The following is a 19,715-nucleotide window of genomic DNA, read 5'->3' as shown; positions in this document are numbered from 1 at the left end:
ACCGCCCCCTGGCGGCTGTGCTCCTTAGCGCCCCCTGGCGGGTGGGTGTGCTCCTTACCGCCCCCTGGCGGCTGTGCTCTGCTCCTTACCGCCCCCTGGCGGGTGAGTGTGCTCCTTACCGCCCCCTGGCGGCTGTGCTCTGCTCCTTACCGCCCCCTGGCGGGTGAGTGTGCTCCTTACCGCCCCCTGGCGGCTGTGCTCTGCTCCTTACCGCCCCCTGGCGGGTGAGTGTGCTCCTTACCGCCCCCTGGCGGCTGTGCCCCTTACCGCCCCCTGGCGGGTGTGCTCCTTACCGCCCCCTGGCGGGTGAGTGTGCTCCTTACCGCCCCCTGGCGGGCTGTGCTCCTTACCGCCCCCTGGCGGGCTGTGCTCCTTACTGCCCCCTGGCGGCTGTGCTCCTTACCGCCCCCTGGCGGGCTGTGCTCCTTACCGCCCCCTGGCGGGTGTGCTGTGCTCCTTACCGCCCCCTGGCGGCTGTGCTCCTTACCGCCCCCTGGCGGGTGGGTGTGCTCATTACCGCCCCCTGGCGGCTGTGCTCCTTACCGCCCCCTGGCGGGTGTGCCCCTTACCGCCCCCTGGCGGCTGTGCTCCTTACCGCCCCCTGGCGGGAGGGTGTGCTCCTTACCGCCCCCTGGCGGCTGTGCTCCTTACCGCCCCCTGGCGGGTGGGTGTGCTCCTTACCGCCCCCTGGCGGCTGTGCTCCTTACCGCCCCCTGGCGGCCTCATGAGCTTCAAGTGGATTTCTTGCAAAAATATTTTTTCTGCAACTGCTGCAGGCACTGAAATGATCAACAATGAAACCTTTACATGCCACCAAGAAAAGCACGGCCGTGGCTTAAAATCCATGTAGCCTTTAATTCCGAGATTACCAGCACTGTTAAACCAACCGATTATTACACATCCAGCAGGTTGCAATGAATATGTTTCATCAAGAAAGCTGTTCCAGTAAAAAAGCTTTATATAGATACAGAGCTGAGCTGTACAATTGGCTGTCATTGCAGAGCAGCCCTGACAGTGACAGCAGGTGAATGTGGTTTTTTGGTTTGTGGGTTCACAAATTGGTGTTTTCTAAAATAAAGTCTGTAGTGAAGTTATTGTAAATGTGGGAGAGTTCAACTAAGATGACCAAGGCACTGGAGCATCCAAGTTACATGAGAAATATCAAGAGACAGGAACTCAGCTGGGAGGCTGAGGAGGATACAATAAAGAATCACAAAAGCAACTCAGTAGCAAAATAAACCCAAAAAACAAACCAACAAAACAAAAGCTACTCACTGACTTCTGTAAGACAAGAACTAGTGGCACTCACTGAAATAAAAAGACCAGTTTAAAAGTGTGAAATGTCCCTCTTTACACAGTGCACGGTGTCTGTGACCTGTTGCCACAGGTGCTAATGGAGGCAGATTGCACCAGGAAATTCAAAAGAGGGAAGAAAAACTAAGGGCGATATGAATGAATGGCAAAGGCTGAGCAAACTCCTGGCCATCCTGGATCCAGATCCAGCTGCTGCTGCAGAGCTGTGGGGAAGGCAGATGTGCAGGCAGAGACTCCAGCCAGGCTGAGCTGCTCCTCCAAACTGACAGCCCTGACTGCCACAGATAATGTTGGGCCAAGAAGCTGTTTATGCCCTTACGTTATTTCAGTCCTTCAGTCGGGGCAAAATATCAAGCACATAATGGTTTTTGTGGTTCCTTTTCTGACTATTAAGACACACTTTGTGATCTTGCTCATTTTCCATTGTCCTGTGCAAAAGTATAGTCAGCATTATTCCATTTACAGTCACTGAACAGGCAGCATAACACAAGCCAGTCAACCACAAAAGGGTTTGTTTCCAAGGGATATGCAAATCAGTGTCACCCTGACGATGATGAACACTTCTAAAACAAGTAGCTATCAACAATGTTATGGAATGTAATGGCTGTGCCTCTTTTTCAGTCTTTCTTTCTGCAGAAAAATAGTTTCTTTTCTTCATTTCCCTTCTTACAGGCTCCACACTGGGTGAAACCCATGGTTGAAGAGCCAGAAGTTCAGGCAGTTTCCATCAGAAGATGCTGGTTTTTATACACCTACTGATGATTTGAAATAGTAAAAATCAGACTTGGAAACCTAGAAAGAATGGCCTGAAGTACAGTGGACCTCAATGCATTTATTTGCCTTCTGTTTTCTGAGCCTGGGTGGCACCTTTTCATCCTATTTACTCAGGAAACAAGAGGTCCACAATCTTGAGAGTTCTTTGTGCTAAGGAAAAGTGAAGTTGTCATCACTTTCAGGCAAGAGGCCATAAGAAAATTCCAGATGTTGCAAAATATTTGCCAAAATGGGAAGTACTGAAATAAAAACAACCTATTGAACAACGTTCATGGCTGCATCTCAAGCTTGAGTTGGAATCCTGGCCAGAACCTTCACAGCTGATCGAAGTGACCAGACAGAGATTTCAGTCCATTCCTTGGCGCAGACTAAGCAAGTTGTGAGATTCAACTGACAATCAAATGTCCTCTAATTAGGCAGCTTTGGTTCAAATTTGTTTCCAGCATCATACTGGGAGAGGGAGGGGAAGAGAAAGATTTGACATCAGCTCTGAAGGCCAAAGGCCTGGATGACCCTGTCATTGGGTAGATGGAAGAGGTTCCAGCTCTCCTTGTTTCAGTGTGTCCTGTGTTTTCCAGGGGTCTCCCAGTATCCCAAGGCACTGGGTGTGCTCCCTCCTCCCAGACCCAGCTCAGGGTCTCTCTGGGTGGCTCTGCAGCCTCACTCCTCACTGGGGGCTGTCACTTTTCAGTGGCAGTGGTGGGGTGGTGGAATTCCTTCCCCTCCTCTTCCACAGGAAGCATCACGTCATTCCCTGGGAAGGACTCTGTCTCCTGCTCTGGGTAGTGCATTGGCAGTTCCTCTCCCATGACCTCCTGGGCATCAGCATTGCTGTCACACCCCCGGGCAGGGCAGTTCTTGCCCCCTGGCACTTCCGAGACGGAGCCCACGATGACGGTGTCGGCGTTCATGATGTAGAGCTTTTCTGAGGAAGGAAGGAAGGAGTGCTGAGGGGAGTGAACCAGCACTGCTGGCCCCAGAGGCAGCTCCTTCTCATGCAACACTTTTTATTGGGCCTCTGGGCATTTGAGATCAAGTAGGTCAGAGATGAAGCCACTGAGCTCGAGGTAGGACTGCAGGAGAGGGACAAAGCAGAAAAGGCAGAAGGTACTCACAAGAGCCTGCTAGAAGAAGCAATTAATTGGGATCTAGATATGAAGAATCCAAGGTTTATTCTCCTGCTGTTTCAAGAAACAACACCACCTGCATTGAAAGCAGCCTTTGGGAAAAGATCAGCACTGGGCAGAAGTCCTGGGCTCCTGCCAGAATGTCTCAAGCCATCAGTGCCTCAGGGAACTGTTCTCCCTGAGGGAGCTGCCTTGCCTGACTTCACTTCCCACCTCTGCCATGGGAGAGCATCAAAGACTTTATGGGAACACGTGGGAGACCCAGTTCCAGCTATTACAGTGAAAGCAAGAGAAGAAAATGATGCTTTAGTTGTGAACCACCATCCCCACTCAGTGTTACAGCATCATTTTCCAGCTGCCATGTTTTGGATTTCAAACCTTTTCTGTAAATTTACATCTTCTGGAATGAAAAGGAGGAAGGCAGCAATTTTCTTTCAGATTCAAAAGTGACTGAGGCAAACATTGAAATAAGAAAGTGTTATATTCCAATGATTAGGTATTGGTGTGTCAGAGATTCTGGAGACCCAGCCCAGTCTCTGTCAGGAGATTTGAACACTTTGCATCTTACTGATAATCCAAAATAATCCCAGAATGGCACTGTCAGCATGGTTGTAAAATTGGAAAAACAAGGGGAAAGTGGCAAAAGCCCAAAGCTCACCAATCCTGTTGTTGGTGTGGTCTCTGACTCGAGGGTCCCCGGGACAGTCTGGGCCATTCCCACCACTCGGGGTCCCCTCGGCCCCACCGCGCTGGGGACTGTGAGCCCTGTCTGGGCTGGACACCACGTTGTTGTTGGGTTCCAAGGGGAGCACTCTGTCCATTAACTCCTTCTCTTCTGGCCCACTCTCAGTGGTCAGGAGGATCTTCTGCCAATGCAAACAGAGGGCACAGGTGGGGTGGGTGGTGCAGCAGAACCTCCTGCAGAACCTCCCAGGGCAGTGAGGGGACAGCAGGGACCTCACAGTGCCACTGCCACGGGGAGGGGACAGCAGGGACCTCACAGTGACACTGCCATGGGGAGGGGACAGCAGGGACCTCACAGTGACACTGCCACGGGGAGGGGACAGCAGGGACCTCACAGTGACACTGCCATGGGGAGGGGACAGCAGGGACCTCACAGTGCCACTGCCATGGGGAGGGGACAGCAGGGACCTCACAGTGACACTGCCATGGGGAGGGGACAGCAGGGACCTCACAGTGCCACTGCCACGGGGAGGGGACACTCCAGAGTGTCTGACAGGCACAGCAACTTCAATCTCTTTGGGCTACGTTCCTGCATCACTTAAGGCCTTATTTAAAACCCAGAGTGTGCCCAGGGCACAGTGATGCCAAACCCTCCAGAGAGAAGGGGGTGTGGAGGGAGAGAGATGACAGATCCTCCCTGTGTGCCCGGAGCAGTGAGAATCCGTGGCACTGCCACACAAGGCTCTCCCAGAGGGAAGAACAGGCATGTCCATCCCATGATGTTGGACCTTGTCCCATGGAATGCACCGTGAATGGCACAACACCAAACCAGACTCTTCACCAGCAGCAGCAGCAGCATCACCTCAGTGAACACCACACTAAACCCAGCCCAAGACAGGAAAGCAGCAGGACTTAGTGCAGCTCCTTGCTGTACCCTGATGATGGGAGTCCAACCCAAAGGCTGCACTCTCTAACTGGACATTTAAAAGTAACATGGGTCACATTAACATGAATATTTTCACACTTACTGTACATTTGTTCACTATGTCAGAGCCTGCAATGGAAAGAGGAAAAATTACCAGAAGAAAATTCACACAGTCACAAGAATCTTCATATTTGCTCTGAAAGATCAGCCAGCCATGTCCTAAAGCATCTGATGCCATCTGGTGCCACTGGGCACATCCAGACAGCCCTGGCTTTTGCATGGCAGCAGAGACAGAGGTTTGACATGAAAAGCTTCCCCTTTGTAAATTAAAGTTCTATAAAATGAAGGTGCATGTTTAAACTATCCACTTATTCTTTAGCCATTTGGATCAGTGCTGGTCCATCAGTCACTCACCTGGAGCTCTGAGGGCGTGTTTGTGTGTGATGACAGGATGCAGATGTGCTGATAAAAGAAACACCACAGATCCTGCAGCTCCACCAGCTCTGCCACACCCCCAGGTCTAACCCAGCTCCCACCTGCACATCCTGCTTTCTATACCAGAGGGAATGTGGCTCCACAGGCACAGCCCACACGGGACAGAGGCAAAGCTACAGAGGGTCAGTGTCAGTAAAAACCAGTCCCCTCTCATGCCCAAAGCCCAGTCCCACATCCAGAACCAAAAATACTCAGGCAACCCTTCAGGTGCCATTGGATATTGGTGTCTGTGCTGAGGGAGGAAGCAGCTGGTCACCCTTTCCTGCCCTCCACAAACTCACAGCTGCTTCAGTTTTTCCTGTTTCCTTGCCCAGAACCCTCCCAGGCTGGAGGGAACATCCTCCTCCCAGTGACCTCCACAGAATTCTGGGGTGTGTGAGTTCCCCTCTGCCTTACACTGGGAGATCAACCAGCACCTCGTGAGGGGCAGCTTCCAAAACTCACGCTTTCCTTTGAGGTTGAGGATCCTCCTCTTGCAAACCTTCCACTTCCAGAGGAACAGCAGAACCCCAAGGAGCACCAGCCCACAGAGAGTCAGTGCCCAGAACAGCACACCTGCAGCACAGGGCACAGGGAGCTGAGAGGGGCACAGGGGGCTGAGAGGGGCACAGGGGGGCTGAGCAGGGGCACAGGGGGGCTGAGCAGGGGCACAGGGGCCTGAGAGGGGCACAGGGAGCTGAGAGGGGCACAGGGGGCTGAGAGGGGCACAGGGGGCTGAGAGGGGCACAGGGGGGCTGAGCAGGGGCACAGGGGGCTGAGCAGGGGCACAGGGGGCTGAGCAGGGGCACAGGGGGCTGAGGAGGGGCACAGGGAGCTGAGCAGGGGCACAGGGGTGCTGAGGAGGGGCACAGGGGGCTGAGCAGGGGCACAGGGGGGCTGAGAGGGGCACAGGGGGCTGAGCAGGGGCACAGGGGGGCTGAGCAGGGGCACAGGGGGGCTGAGGAGGGGCACAGGGGGCTGAGGAGGGGCACAGGGGGCCTGAGGAGGGGCACAGGGGGCTGAGGAGGGGCACAGGGGGAGCTCTGGGCACATCTGTGTGTTCAGACACAGACCCAGGACATCCTTTCACAAGTCGTGGGGGACTTGCAAGAGGCTCCCACACCAAAACTGTGTGTGCCAAAGACATGTTAGACAGTAAATGCCTTGTCTTGGTTACCTCCCATTGTCATCTTGCCCTTGGCTGAGGTGGGGAAAGTGCCAGTCAGGGCTTTGTCCTCGGGAGTTGAGCTGGGGGTTTCAGCTGTGGTGGCACTGAAGAGGTGCCCACCAGCCATGGTCACCAGGCTCTCCTCCAGCCTCCTCGGGTCAGAGGGACCTGTCTCGTTGCTGAATCTCGTGGGCAAAGTGCTTTGAGTGAGGTAGGTGGGCAATTGGTCCAGGCAAACCTGATCGTGGGTGGCATTGCCTTTGCTCAGTGCCACTTTGTTTAACTTGGCACAGCTGGGAACAAATGGGAACAGGTATCAGTGCCACAGGGTACAAGATGTGAGTATTTCCCACGTGACAAACAAACCTTTGGTCATTTTTGTACCATCTTCAATCACTGCTTTCAGTGTCCAAGCCATTAAACTTCTTCTCCCCCCCCATGGCATTAATTCTTGATCTGAAAGCAAACCTGATCCTCACACGGGTGTGGAATTCCACTCTAAACTAAAGAGGAGGCAAGAGGGGGTTCCTTCCCTCCCTCCCGAGCTGGGCAGCAGCTGCTGAGGGCATTTCCAACCTGTGCCTGTGGCCCAAAGCTGTGCCCCTGCCCCTAAGGGAGATCTGTACACTTTGCACCAGCAGAGACACAGCCCATCTCATCCTTCATTGATTCCAATTAATTAGTCAGTCCCGTTAATGAGCCATGGACTCACTCTGTGTGGGGCTTGCAGGTGTCAGTGCTGGAGCTGCGCCCAGAGAAGGTGCCAGCAGGGCACTCCTCACAGGTGACATCACGGGTTGCAGTGCCTGGATAAGAGCAGTGACTGAGGACTGACCCCCTCAGGGGCATCAGGCCCCTGGCCCAGCCCAGGGTGGGTGGGATGGAAGCCCTACCTGGGAGCCTGACCCCGAAGCCAGGCTGGCACTCGGTGTGGCGCTGGCACCGCGAGCACGTGTGGGTGACGGAGGTCTGGCAGAACAGCCCTGCCCTGCACTCACACACACTGCTGGCATTGAAGGAGCAGGGCTGCTTCTCCACCAGGTCAGGCTCTGTGGGCAGGGAACACAGGCAGTAACAAAGGATCACCCTGCGAGGGAAGTGCCAAGGGGGGCAAAGCTGAGCACCATCAGTGCAAAGGCTCAGAGGCAGAGCAAGGGGCTGGCACTGTTTGTGATCAGGGAATGGCTGAGGGCAAAGGGACTCATCTCATTCCACTCCAGGCCATCCCAGTCACCTCCCACCAGCCCAGGCTGCTCCAAGCCCTGTCCAGCCTGGCCTGGGAGACTGCCAGGGATGAGACAGCCACAACTTCTCTGGGCAACCCGTGCCAGGGCCTGCCCACCCTCACAGGAAGGGATTTTTTCTCAGTATCTAACCCTGCCCTCTTTGAGTTTAAAGCCACATGATGGCAACTTAAACCATGAATAATTGGAGAAGCCTTTAGGCAATGGCTTGTAATGTAAGACAGAAAGTAGAAAGCAGACTTGGCCAGCACTGGAGGAGGGAATTTCAGGAGTGCCCAGGTCACCCAGGAAGCCACACTGGTCACATTCTGCTCTAACTCGGTCACCAGGGATGGATAATTCTGCTGCTGCACAATTCCAGTGGAGTGTAAATAAAACACACAGCCAGAACACATGGCAGGTCCATGGTGGGGAGAGCAAACCTGCTGTGCAGGAGACACAGGCGTCACAGCGGGGCTTCTGCTGCTCCATGTTCACAAACTGCCCCTGCCCACAGCTCAGACAGTCCTTGGCTGGGTCCTGGGGACAGCCCTTCTTCTGCACAGAGCCTGGGGAGAGAGCAGCCAACAGAGCCAACATGCAGGGCATGCTCAGGGCAGGGGGGCACAACCACCCCAGGTGTTCTTGGAGGCTCCTCTACCTGGTGGGCACACGACCACAGCCTTCTCTTTGTCATTTGGCTTCTCTAGCACAGATTTGCTCCTCCCATTTGAGGGTAAAGGGCTCACACTCTCCTGGGACAGGCACTGGCCCAGCTGGCATGGGCTGCTGTCCTGGGACAGGCACTGGCCCAGCTGGCATGGGCTGCTGTCCTGGGACAGGCACTGGCCCAGCTGGCATGGGCTGCTGTCCTGGGACAGGCACTGGCCCAGCTGGCATGGGCTGCTGTCCTGGGACAGACACTGGCCCAGCTGGCATGGGCTGCTGTCCTAGGACAGGCACTGGCCCAGCTGGCATGGGCTGCTGTCCTGGGACAGGCACTGGCCCAGCTGGCATGGGCTGCTGTCCTGGGACAGGCACTGGCCCAGCTGGCAACACTGAACCCTCTGTGTTATCAGAGCTCAAACAAATGTCAGGCATTTCCTTTAACAAAAATAGAAGACAAAGAAGAGATTTCTGTGAGGAGATACTGATGGTGGTGAAGTACCACAAAAGGCCCCTCCCACTGAGGGGGTTTTGGGGCCAATAGGGGCAGTTTCAGACCTTCCCAGAGCTCTTGTCTCACCAAGGTGTTTCCTGCTCTGACCTCATAAGCCTCTGAGTCACACCCAGCCCCTGGCAAAGCTCCCTGTGTCCCCTCACAGGGGCTCTTCCCTCCCTCCCTCGTGTGAGACACTTTCTAAGCTGTTGTGACTATGAGAATAATGTCAGATTTTCCAGACTTTCCTTTGTACTTTTTGTCTCTGAGCAGAAACTCATTCAGCCCAATTTCACTGGGCTCTTTCACACCCTGAGGCAACTTGAAATGAATTCTTAGACCTGTCTACTTCTGGCTGCTTCAGTGATATAAAACACATCACAGTTCTGTGAAGGTCTCCAGTTTGCAGTTACACCTTGTCTGCCTGCACAGGAGCAGGACAGGGCAGAGCAGTCTCAGATCGGGGCTCAGTCAGACAAAGATTCAGGAAATGGCACTTTCCTTCAGGGACAAACCACAACTCTGCAGACACCCAGAGTTCCTGCTGCCCCTCCGAGAAAGGCTCCTTGGAAATTTGCCTGAATTACAGATTTACTGACCTGAGGGACACTGGAAACAGCAGCTCTGGGCAGTTTCATCATAGAACCAGTTGTCTTGTGTGGCACAGGGGTGAGGTGAGGTTAATGACACCTACAAATTGCAACAGCAAAAGACACAATTAGAAAACAACTAATTCTGTACTAGAGCAGGTCCCAGTTCCTGTCCCAAGGGATGGCAGGTGCCAAGGAAAAGCCCACAGCTCTTTGAAAAGTCAGGTCTCCCCAAAGCAACTAATTTATCATCTGCATCTCCTGTGGAACCCTTGCAGCAGTTGGCAAATGAAAAAAAAAAACCATAAAAATCACTGGCTTGAAAGGGTCCCATGTTAATTCAAGGTAAGGATTTTTTAGGGGAAAATAAAAATCCCTGACATCTGTGGCAGATTTTCAGGTCTGTGTGCAGTGGAGTAAGAGGTGGTGCCACCTGCAGCATCACCTGATGTTGGCACAGGGGGAATTCCTGCTGGCACCAAACGAGTTTCTGTTACTCATGCAGGAAAAGGGTGGAATTCAACAACCTCAGGGTGTGTTTATTATAAACCAATAAACTGTTGCACTTATTTAGGGGCAGATCCCACACTGAGAGCAGGAGGGTTTGCCTTGGAAAGAAAGCTGCAAATGTTCACACCACAAGCCCTTATTCAAACAATTCATCCACTTCTGCTGCGAGTGAAGGTTGTCAGAAATAACCTTTCATTGCTCCATAACTGATACTTGGCGAGTTGAAACCCCCTCACCACGCAACAGTTCTAATATTGGCTCAGAAAATGAGACTCAGCCACGAATTGCAGCAAGAACATTATAAGGCTTTGTTTTGGTCTGGCTGGGCCACTCCACGCTTGGGGAAATTACAGAGCTACAAGTGCTCTGATGAGAAAATCTGAGTTTTGAATTTGGCATCTCCCTTAATAATCCCCTAAAACTGCTGTAATCTGAATTTCATTTTCACTATTAAGGTATAAACAGTGATTTTTTGTGAAGAATCAATCAGCAGATTCCCCTGAGATTTTCCCACACGATACTTGCAGAGCAGTTAAATACTTCAGAAACTCTCCATCTCACTTTCTACAGCTGAATTTCCCTCTGGCCTTTGAAATAAGACCTGCTGCCCTTGTCCCCTGTGCAGAATGTCACCACCCAACTCATTCACAGCCTGCTCTGTTTGATACACAGAACACACAGAAATTATTGAACTTCCATCAGAAAACAGGAACTTTCAATCAAGGAGAAAATGAACAAAAGGGCAAGAAATAGAAACACATTGAAACCATCGGGTTTCATCTGCTGCAGTACCAGAGGTGAGAAGGTGACACCTCCGGGCCCCTTCCCTGGGCCAGGAGGTCCCTCCAAGCCTGTCCCTGTCCCTGTCCCTGTCCCTGTCCCTGTCCCTGTCCCTGTCCCTGTCCCTGCAGACGGAAAGGACTCAGACCTGCCCCGTCACCGCACGGTGTGTTCCTGCTCTGGGAGGAGCTTCCAGGCTGGAGGGAAAGGAAGGGGAGTGTCCTCCCCTCTCTGCAGGCACACCTGGCCGGGCTGGCACACCTGGCCGGGCAGGCACATCTGGCCGGGCAGGCACACCTGGCCGGGCAGGCACACCTGGCCGGGCTGGCACACCTGGCCGGGCAGGCACATCTGGCCGGGCAGACACACCTGGCCGGGCTGGCACACCTGGCCGGGCAGGCACATCTGGCCGGGCAGACACACCTGGCCGGGCTGGCACACCTGGCCGGGCAGGCACATCTGGCCGGGCTGGCACACCTGGCCGGGCTGGCACATCTGGCCAGGCTGGCACACCTGGCCGGGCAGCCCCTGAGCCAACCTGAGCCACAGGAAACCACGAGCCACACACACAACTCCTCCCGAGCCACCGCAGTGGCACGAAGTGAATGAATTCACTGCTTTGAGAAAGATTTCAGAAACTTCAGCATCCTGTGCAGCTCCAGCACCCTGGGCTGGTTTCTCTGTAGAGCTGTGGGGAGTCACCACAAACACGTTTTTCTCCTCCTGGTCCTCCTGGGCAACCACAAATTATGCTGAATGTTAAACCAGGCTGAGGAAAAAAATTCTTGAATTATCTGTGCCCCACATAAGAAAATATTTGTGTGTTTCTGGGTTTAAATAAAGGAATAGTGTAAAACTGTGAGGGAAGGGCTGCTTTTTAAAAAGTTCTCTTGTCTGAAACACAGAAATCAAGAATTCAGGGTTAATTCTGCTCCCGGATACAGCAGTGCCCGTTCTGGCTGTGAATTCCCCCGATGCCAGTGCAGGGCTCAGTTACTGCAGGGACAGGCACACACCCCACACCGACCAGGAGAATGGACATAACGCGGAGAGTTCTGGACCTTCCCCCTTCCCACAGGAGGGCAGCTCTGCACTCCAGGAGCACCAGCCCTCAGCTCCATGGGCACTGCCCCTCAGCTCCATGGGCACTGCCCTCCAGCTCCATGGGCACTGCCCTCCAGCTCCATGGGCACTGCCCCTCAGCTCCATGGGCACTGCCCTCCAGCTCCATGGGCACTGCCCCTCAGCTCCATGGGCTCTGCCCCTCAGCTCCATGGGCACTGCTCCTCAGCTCCATGGGCACTGCTCCTCAGCTCCATGGGCACTGCCCCTCAGCTCCCAGCTCTGCCCCTCAGCTCCATGGGCACTGCCCTCCAGCTCCATGGGCACTGCCCCTCAGCTCCATGGGCTCTGCCCCTCAGCTCCATGGGCACTGCTCCTCAGCTCCATGGGCACTGCCCTCCAGCTCCATGGGCTCTGCCCCTCAGCCCCCCAGCTCTGCCCCTCAGCTCCACGGGCACTGCCCCTCAGCTCTGCCCCTCAGCTCTGCCTCCCAGCTCCCCCTCAGCCCCCAGCTCTGCCCCTCAGCTCCACGGGCACTGCCCCTCAGCTCCATGGGCACTGCCTCAGCTCCCCCTCAGCTCTGCCCCTCAGCTCTGCCCCTCAGCTCCATGGGCACTGCCCCTCAGCTCCTCAGCTCTGCCCCTCAGCTCCACGGGCACTGCCCCTCAGCTCCATGGGCACTGCCCCTCAGCTCCTCAGCACTGCCCCTCAGCTCCACGGGCACTGCCCCCCAGCTCTGCCCCTCAGCCCCCCAGCACATGCTGCCCTCAGACACCAGCCCAGCTTTGCAGCCCCCTGGCCTGTCCTGCTCCCCCAGCCGAGCCCAAGGGGCTTTGCTGCTCTCAGTGACTCAGGAGACCAACTACTATTTTTGCTTTTCTGAATGTGTTGCAGATCAAGGCTCAGTTATAGAAAAACCAGAGACAAAGCAATTGGACACAAATTTGGGTTTTTCAGTGCTTGCTTGTGAGAATTTGTTTTTAGAAAGTTGGCTTTTTGTAGCTCTTCTCACTTTCCTTGTTTCTACAAATAAGTTTGCTATTCCAATTTAAATAAAGAGGGTGCTGAACTCCTTGAGCTACTTGCAATTCATTCAGGATGAGGTTTGACTCATTTATTTATGGCCTTTTGAGCTCATAGAGAAAAAGTGTTGGTGAGACAGAGTATCAAATTTGCTACAAATGAGCTGTAAGTCAAGAAGAAAGCACATTACGGTAAAAGCCAATTCTGCCAGCAGTGGCTACTCTAGAACTGACTAATAGGCAGCAAAACAGTTAACTGCCTGTCAAGCTTCAGCCAAATTCTGACAGCACTAAAGCAGCAGGTAGTCTAAGCCTTCAAGGTTCATCTGTTTGATAGCAGAGACATTATGAACAAGTGAGAGTTCACTGAACATAAAGAGAAACAAACCCCAGACTGTGGACTCAAGTAGGTGGAACATGGTTTTAAAATATGACCAGTAACCTCTGACTTGCTTGCATTAAATGGGATCATTTGTACTCCACCAAGTATTTCTGTGACAGGCAATTCAAGGGACAGTGAAGGGTCAATTGCTTATCCCAGCAAGACCTGCATGTTTATTGCAGGTAACTGATGATTTTGCAGTGAATCTGAATGCTGAAAATGAGCATCAGAAAACCAAATTTTCTCATTGCCACTTTCATTTTGTGAACAAACTACCAGAAGTGATGGCAAATAGAAAAAATATAATCCTTTTTGTTCACTGCCTTTCTCCTTTTTTCCACTGCCTTTCTCCTAAAGCAGTTTGCCCTCAGCAGACCAGACAAGTTCATCCCACCAAACACCCTCCCAGGCACCCCCAGGTGAGCAGGGACTGCAAACTCCAACCCTTCTGTTCTCCAGGAAGGAGACAGTGGCAGGACAGATAACAAGGGAAAAGTAGAGCAAACTTGCAATGTGGGAGGGGAATTTACAGCTAAAGACACAAAAGCAAACTCCTACTCTTACCAAAAGAGCCAGGAGGAGCTTTTTCAAATGTCTGTGAAGAGGATCCAGGACTGCATTATTTTCAAAGATCTAATGGAGTGAGTGCCCTGTGAAAAGCCTCCTGGCAGCCCAAGCACTGCCCTGTGGCTCAGCTCCAGAGGACAGGCAGGAGCCTTGGGCAACAAACGCCCTCCTGCATTTCCACCAGGTGTCCTGGGTTACCACACCTGCATTTCCACCAGGTGTCCTGGGTTACCACACTCCTGCATTTCCCCCAGGTGTCCTGGGTTAACACACTCCTGCATTTCCACCAGGTGTCCTGGGTTAACACACTCCTGCATTTCCCCCAGGTGTCCTGGGTTAACACACTCCTGCATTTCCCCCAGGTGTCCTGGGTTAACATTCACCTGCATTTCCACCAGGTGTCCTGGGTTACCACACCTGCATTTCCCCCAGGTGTCCTGGGTTAACACACCTGCATTTCCCCCAGGTGTCCTGGGTTAACATTCACCTGCATTTCCACCAGGTGTCCTGGGTTAACATTCACCTGCATTTCCACCAGGTGTCCTGGGTTACCACACCTGCATTTCCCCCAGGTGTCCTGGGTTAACACACTCCTGCATTTCCACCAGGTGTCCTGGGTTAACACACTCCTGCATTTCCCCCAGGTGTCCTGGGTTAACACACTCCTGCATTTCCCCCAGGTGTCCTGGGTTAACATTCACCTGCATTTCAGCCTAAGGGAGAGTGGCCCATTGCAGGGTCCGACCAGGAGTGCAATTACTGACCTACTTGAATTTACCTGTGCAGAGTCTCTGTGGCTGACCTTGGTTTTAGCGTGTTGGCCATGGAGATGCCCGGGGGTTGTGCCAGCGGGGGGGGCTCGCTGCCAGGTGCCCCCGGGAGGAGGGGGAAGCGGCAGAGCGGGGTGGAAGAAACCCCAGGAGCCGATAAGATCTGAGCGGGGAGCGGGGGAGCACCTCCAGCTCGCAGAGTGCAGCCCGAGGGCTGTGCCTCTTCTAAGTGATTTTGATTCAGAAATAGCACTGGATTCGTGAGGAAGTCAGAGCCAGAGGGGGGTAAAGAAGAAGGTCCGTTATTGTTTTGCCTCCACACCTTTCCATTTGCCGCTGCTGCCCCGGGCAGCAGAGTGGGCAGCAGCCTCTGCCCAGGGCTCTGCAGGGAACGAGCCTGCCCCGGAGCACAGGGCAGAGAGAAGAGCCCTCACCCGGTGCCACCTGCCCTGGCTGTGGTGGCCCTGGAGCTGCAGCAGCTCCAGCAGTGCCCACGTGGGGATGCAGAGCCAGCAGAGCCCCTGCTCCTCCTGCAGAGCTGCCTGGAGGGCAAACTGCTGCCCGCCCAGCTTTGTACCTTCATCTCCCGACAGCTCTGCCCTTTCCCTTCATGCCCCCACGCTGCCCAGCCCCAGTGCCCGTGCCCCGCCGCCCTCCCACCCCCAGCGCTGCCCACCCCTCGGCAGGCTCTGGTGACCTCTCTCCTCACCTGCGGGGCGCTCTGGGTGACCTGGAGGAGCAGCAGGAGCCGCAGTGCCAGTGCCAGGCTGCGGGCAGCCATCGGGGCCGCTGTCAGACGTGCCCGGCCGGCAGCATCGCAGGTGGCACCGCCGGCCGCTCCGTCGGGGTGCCCGGACCGTGTCCGGACCGGCCCAGCCGCGCTGCGGGTCTCGCTCAGTGCGGGGCCGTGGCAGCTGCTCGGGACGGGCCCCGAGGATCAGGCGCGGGGAGAAAGCAGTTTAGAAGGGGCGGAGGCTGCGCCCCAAAAAAACCCACCAAAAGCACAGTCCGAGCGGCCGCGGTGCGGAGAGGGCTCACCCCGAGCCGTGCGGGGTGTGCGGGTTCCCCCGAGCCGGGCGGGTTCCCCCGAGCCTTGCGGGCTGTGCGGGTTCGCCCGAGTCGTGCGGGCTGTGCGGACTCACCCCGAGCCGTGCGGGCTGTGCCGTCTCACCCCGAGCCGTGCGGGTTCCCCGAGCCGTGCCAGGGCAGCCGCAGCACAGCCGGGCGGGCACTCGGCCAAGCCCTGCCCCGGCACAGCCGCCACTTCTTCAAGAGCCACGACCGAGCCCCGGCGGTTCCCAGTAAGAAATACTCATTTGTTCAGTACAGTCATTTTACTCCTGTTTGGATGAGTGAGCGAAGACTCACAACCAGCCCTGGGGTGACTCCACCACGGTTTGGGCTTTACACATCGCCACTTAAACCAGCATGTCCCAGACTATCCTACTGAGAATCCTTCCCTTTCCTCCAGTCCCACAAATTCCTCCCGCTGACCATCATCCCTGGGGCTGCTCCTCGCCCTTTGCTCCCTTTGTTACTCTGCATGGTTTGTGTTCGGGTGCCAGGAGAGGTTTGACTCGCTTGAACGTGTCACAAAGCCTTATCTGCCCCAGGAGTTTTGTTACAAGTGAGGGTTACCCACTTCAAAAAGGGCAGAGTGCCTTGAAAACCTCTCTGAGGTACACAGGAAAATCGTGACAATTCGAATTCTCACACCTCTGGGGTTTTGCTGCTGCTGCTTCTCTTGCTTATCAGCAAGAAGAAAAACAATAGAAATGAGGGAAGATTGAAAGCTGGATAAATGATTATTTTACTAAAGACCCACAGCTACCTCACAAATCACACATGAGCACCAAAGATGAGCATTCCACAGGGCCCCTGTGCCAACACCCTCTGCAGTGCCTTTGGCTCTCAGCTGGAACTCCTCTTTTGAACTGCCTGCCTGGGTTTCTTCCTCCAGGGCTGTTGGAGCCCCAGGCACTGGGAGCACATTGCATGGGGTGCATTTGGCACATGACTCCAACCTCTCTGCCCTCTGTCAGGTCCCTGCTCAGTTCCCAAGCTCTCTCAGCTGTAAAAGCTATTGGGGTAGATATCCCTTGAAAGTCTAAAGACAACTAAGTATTTGTATGTCAGAGTATTACAGCCCTGTTTTCCCAGCAAAATAATGGGCTGGAAAGCACCTTAGTCTTCAGTAATAAATGCCATCAAGCAATTCTCCCACATTCTGAGTGCAGTTCCAAATGGCACAGTGGTCAGGGCAGTTGGGGAGCTGGTTGGCTTTTTTCTCTCCCCTCTGTGCATTTTTTTCTCTGCCCAGCCCCATCTAAGCTTTTCTAGCAGGACAGGCACCAATGTAAGAGACAGCCTGGAAGGTTTAAGTTCCACTGCTGAGGTCAGAGTATCTGCTACAAAAACTAAGTATGTGAGTACAAACAAACTGTGTGAAAGACCTTCCCAGAACTGGCAGCAGGGAGAGTCTTCTCTGTTTTCCAGATAAAGTAAGACTGAAACAAGCACACTGAGCATTTTGTGTCTATCAGTCTCTTTTCAGTGAATGGTGTCAATCATTTTTTAACCTCCTGGGGAACATCAGTCAAATTTGGCTGAGGAGGGAACGCTGTTGGGATTTATGAGGCTGCATGAGGGAGATGCCTTGGGTGGAGGGACACACTCCCCGAGGGAGGGGCTGCAGGTCAGCCCTTCTCAGGAGAAAGAATTCCCTCCCCTGTCCAGAGTCACCCCAGGTTTCCCAGCTGCCATTCTTCCTTGAGCTTCTTAAGCTCATTCTTGACTGAACAAGATATTTAAAAGGATGGAAAGTAGAAGTGCTTATTGTTGCTGCTGGCTTGTCAGAAAGGCTGTTACACCACACAGAGCTCTTACAAGCCTGTAATAAAGAACAGCAATGAAGAGGTTGTTTCCTGGGAACATCCCAGCCTGCACTCCCAACTGAATGCACTGAGGTCAGACTGGGTGTTTTGATTTCAAATACAACAGAGGGGGCTTTCCCAAAGAAGCCCCATCAGTAACTGGAAGAAACACCTCCATGTCATTTATTTGAGTTTTATGTGGATAAAAAATCGTACAACTGTTTTTATTATCTCAACTAATACTATTGCCTTGCACAAAGTGATAAAATTAATGTAATAAAATAAATGTGTATAAAATGACTTTTTCTGACCCACAGTGGCTTCAAAACTAAAGTACATTTTGAGTCAATCTGAAAAATGAGAAGAGCTGACAGAGAGCTGAGTTCTCTCAAGAAAGGCTTGCCTTCCATGAAAGAAACCAAAACCTCATCACAGAATTACTGTGCCCACAGGCTGGGGGAGAGAGAGAAATGACCTTAGACGAGAGACCACATCATGTCTGTACTTTCAGTAATTCTGACCACAGCTCCTGGAAGGGTGGGACAGTTCCACATGGTCATTCTCCACAGACAAAGCTCTTGACAGAAGAAACTGGAAAAGCACCAAAAGTTTCAATTCTCTACATTTAAATCCAAATTTGAAAACAGTAAAGGTTTGGGCAAGACTGGCCAGGTGGTTCAGACGTGGGACACATTAGCCCCAGCACTGTCACAGGCTTTTGGGGTAACTCCTGTCCCTTCTGGACATCCTGATTCTCCTCATGGAAAAGCCAAGTTTTAAAGCTTACCTAATAACAGAAGCAAGGTGAGCTTTCCTTTGCTGACACAAAGAACGTTACAAAGTCAGGAAATATTAAATAATTTTTGTGAAAAAACAAATGGAAAGATTTTCAGGATGCATTTTTTTCAAAGAGCATAAAACTTTTGTCCCATGACTCAATCCTTCCCAGGAGGAAGGTTTGCTCTGCAGAGCCAAGGGAATACACCAGCTGAAGGAGAAAACCAAGTCCTTGTGTTTGATCTGTCATTAATCAGGAAACTGGTGACATGGAGGTTTTTAACTCCAGAGAAGGGGCAGAACTACCTTTGTGTTTTCAGATTTGACACGCTCTGAAAACACATTTTTCAGGGCTTTGAAAACACAAATTCCAGAGATGAAAGCCCCTAAAATCAAAGTTTGCAAATGATTCAAAAAGTGAGTTCATGCCACATGCAGATGTTTCACCTGAGGGTTCTGGACAGTCATTGCCTGACGTGCTGAGAAGGAAACAGGAGGCAGAAATCAGCACCACACTCATTCAACACTCCTGAGATGAACTTCTACAATGCACTGACAGCAAGAGACACCTGAGCCTGAGATACCACCCAAACTATCTGAAAATAATCAGAGAGGGCAAACACAAACACTGCTGACAGCCTAACACTGGGTCTGAGAAGCAGGTGGGAGCTGGACTTTAACTCCACTTCTCTGTGCAAACCACTCACAAATGCAGCCCTTACTGGGTCTCATTTGCCCAACTGAGCAAAGGTGCATTTCCTGTCCCATGAATCAGGTTCTAGCCCTGCAACACAGTCAGAAAGGGGGAACTAAACCACCAGCTTCACCATCAAGGCATCAGGCAGAGAACTGACACAAAGCAGCACACACAGAGTCAGCCAACAGGAGACACAGCTCCCGGGTTCAACCAGCACGTTCCCAAGTGCCAGGAATGGGAAAAATCCAAACCCAGGCTATGCCTACCCCAGGAACAGGAGCAAGCCAGCCCAGAGCCCTGTGCCTGCACAACAAGGCCAGTATCTCTATTATTTTGTGGCTTAGGAGGGCCCTGAAGATACTGGTGTGCTGCTGGGAACTCTTCCTTTCCACATTTTGACCCCCAGATCAGCAAAGGTCTCACCCTTCTCTCAGTTCTGCTTCATCTCCTCTCCAGAAACCCCCAGCCTCAACAAGTTCCCATTTCCCTGACCCACAATCCAAACAACTACACAGCAGCCCCACCCTCTGTTCTCCTGGAAATGCCGCTCCCAGCCCTGGCTCCATCCCAGTCCCCTGTCCAAGTGCTGAAGCTGCTCAAACACAGGAGAAATGCATTTTTCCAGGCAGTAAATAGAGGAGTTCCGTTACAAGGAAGCCCCAGGTGACAGCTCAGTCAGCCCTGCACGGCAGGTGTGTCACCTGGCACTGTCACCCCACAGGCCACAGGCACTGTGCAAACCCTGCTCACTGCACTGACAAACACTCTTTGTCTCCACAGCAGGGGCAGCACCACAGGCAGAGTCCCAATCACTTCCAGTGCTGTGACCAGTGCAAG

General features: G+C 53.2%; 1 protein-coding gene across 2 annotated transcripts; it reads right to left on the bottom strand.

Moving 5' to 3' along the window:
• Window positions 1–833: 833 nt before the first annotated feature.
• LOC139681907 (tumor necrosis factor receptor superfamily member 8-like) lies at window positions 834–15,752 on the bottom strand. Of its 2 annotated transcripts, XM_071575690.1 has the most exons (12): window positions 15,674–15,752; window positions 15,241–15,445; window positions 9,448–9,538; window positions 8,133–8,258; window positions 7,360–7,515; window positions 7,179–7,272; window positions 6,476–6,759; window positions 5,764–5,874; window positions 5,239–5,286; window positions 4,928–4,953; window positions 3,874–4,081; window positions 834–3,013 (listed from the first exon to the last, which is right to left on the bottom strand). In XM_071575690.1, exons 2-12 carry the CDS (start codon window positions 15,310–15,312, stop codon window positions 2,769–2,771), a joined length of 1,461 nt encoding a protein of 486 aa, XP_071431791.1. In that variant the 5' UTR covers window positions 15,313–15,445; window positions 15,674–15,752; the 3' UTR covers window positions 834–2,768. The 2 variants fall into 2 exon arrangements, with proteins under 2 accessions (XP_071431791.1, XP_071431790.1); XM_071575689.1 differs by lacking the exons at window positions 5,239–5,286; window positions 15,674–15,752 and having other exon boundaries at window positions 15,241–15,482.
• Window positions 15,753–19,715: the final 3,963 nt, after the last annotated feature.

Source organism: Pithys albifrons, chromosome 22 (assembly GCF_047495875.1).
Source record: "Pithys albifrons albifrons isolate INPA30051 chromosome 22, PitAlb_v1, whole genome shotgun sequence".
Classification (NCBI taxonomy): Eukaryota; Metazoa; Chordata; class Aves; order Passeriformes; family Thamnophilidae; genus Pithys; species Pithys albifrons.
Note: the sequence above shows the minus strand (reverse complement) of the source record. Positions and strands in the feature narration are given on the sequence as shown.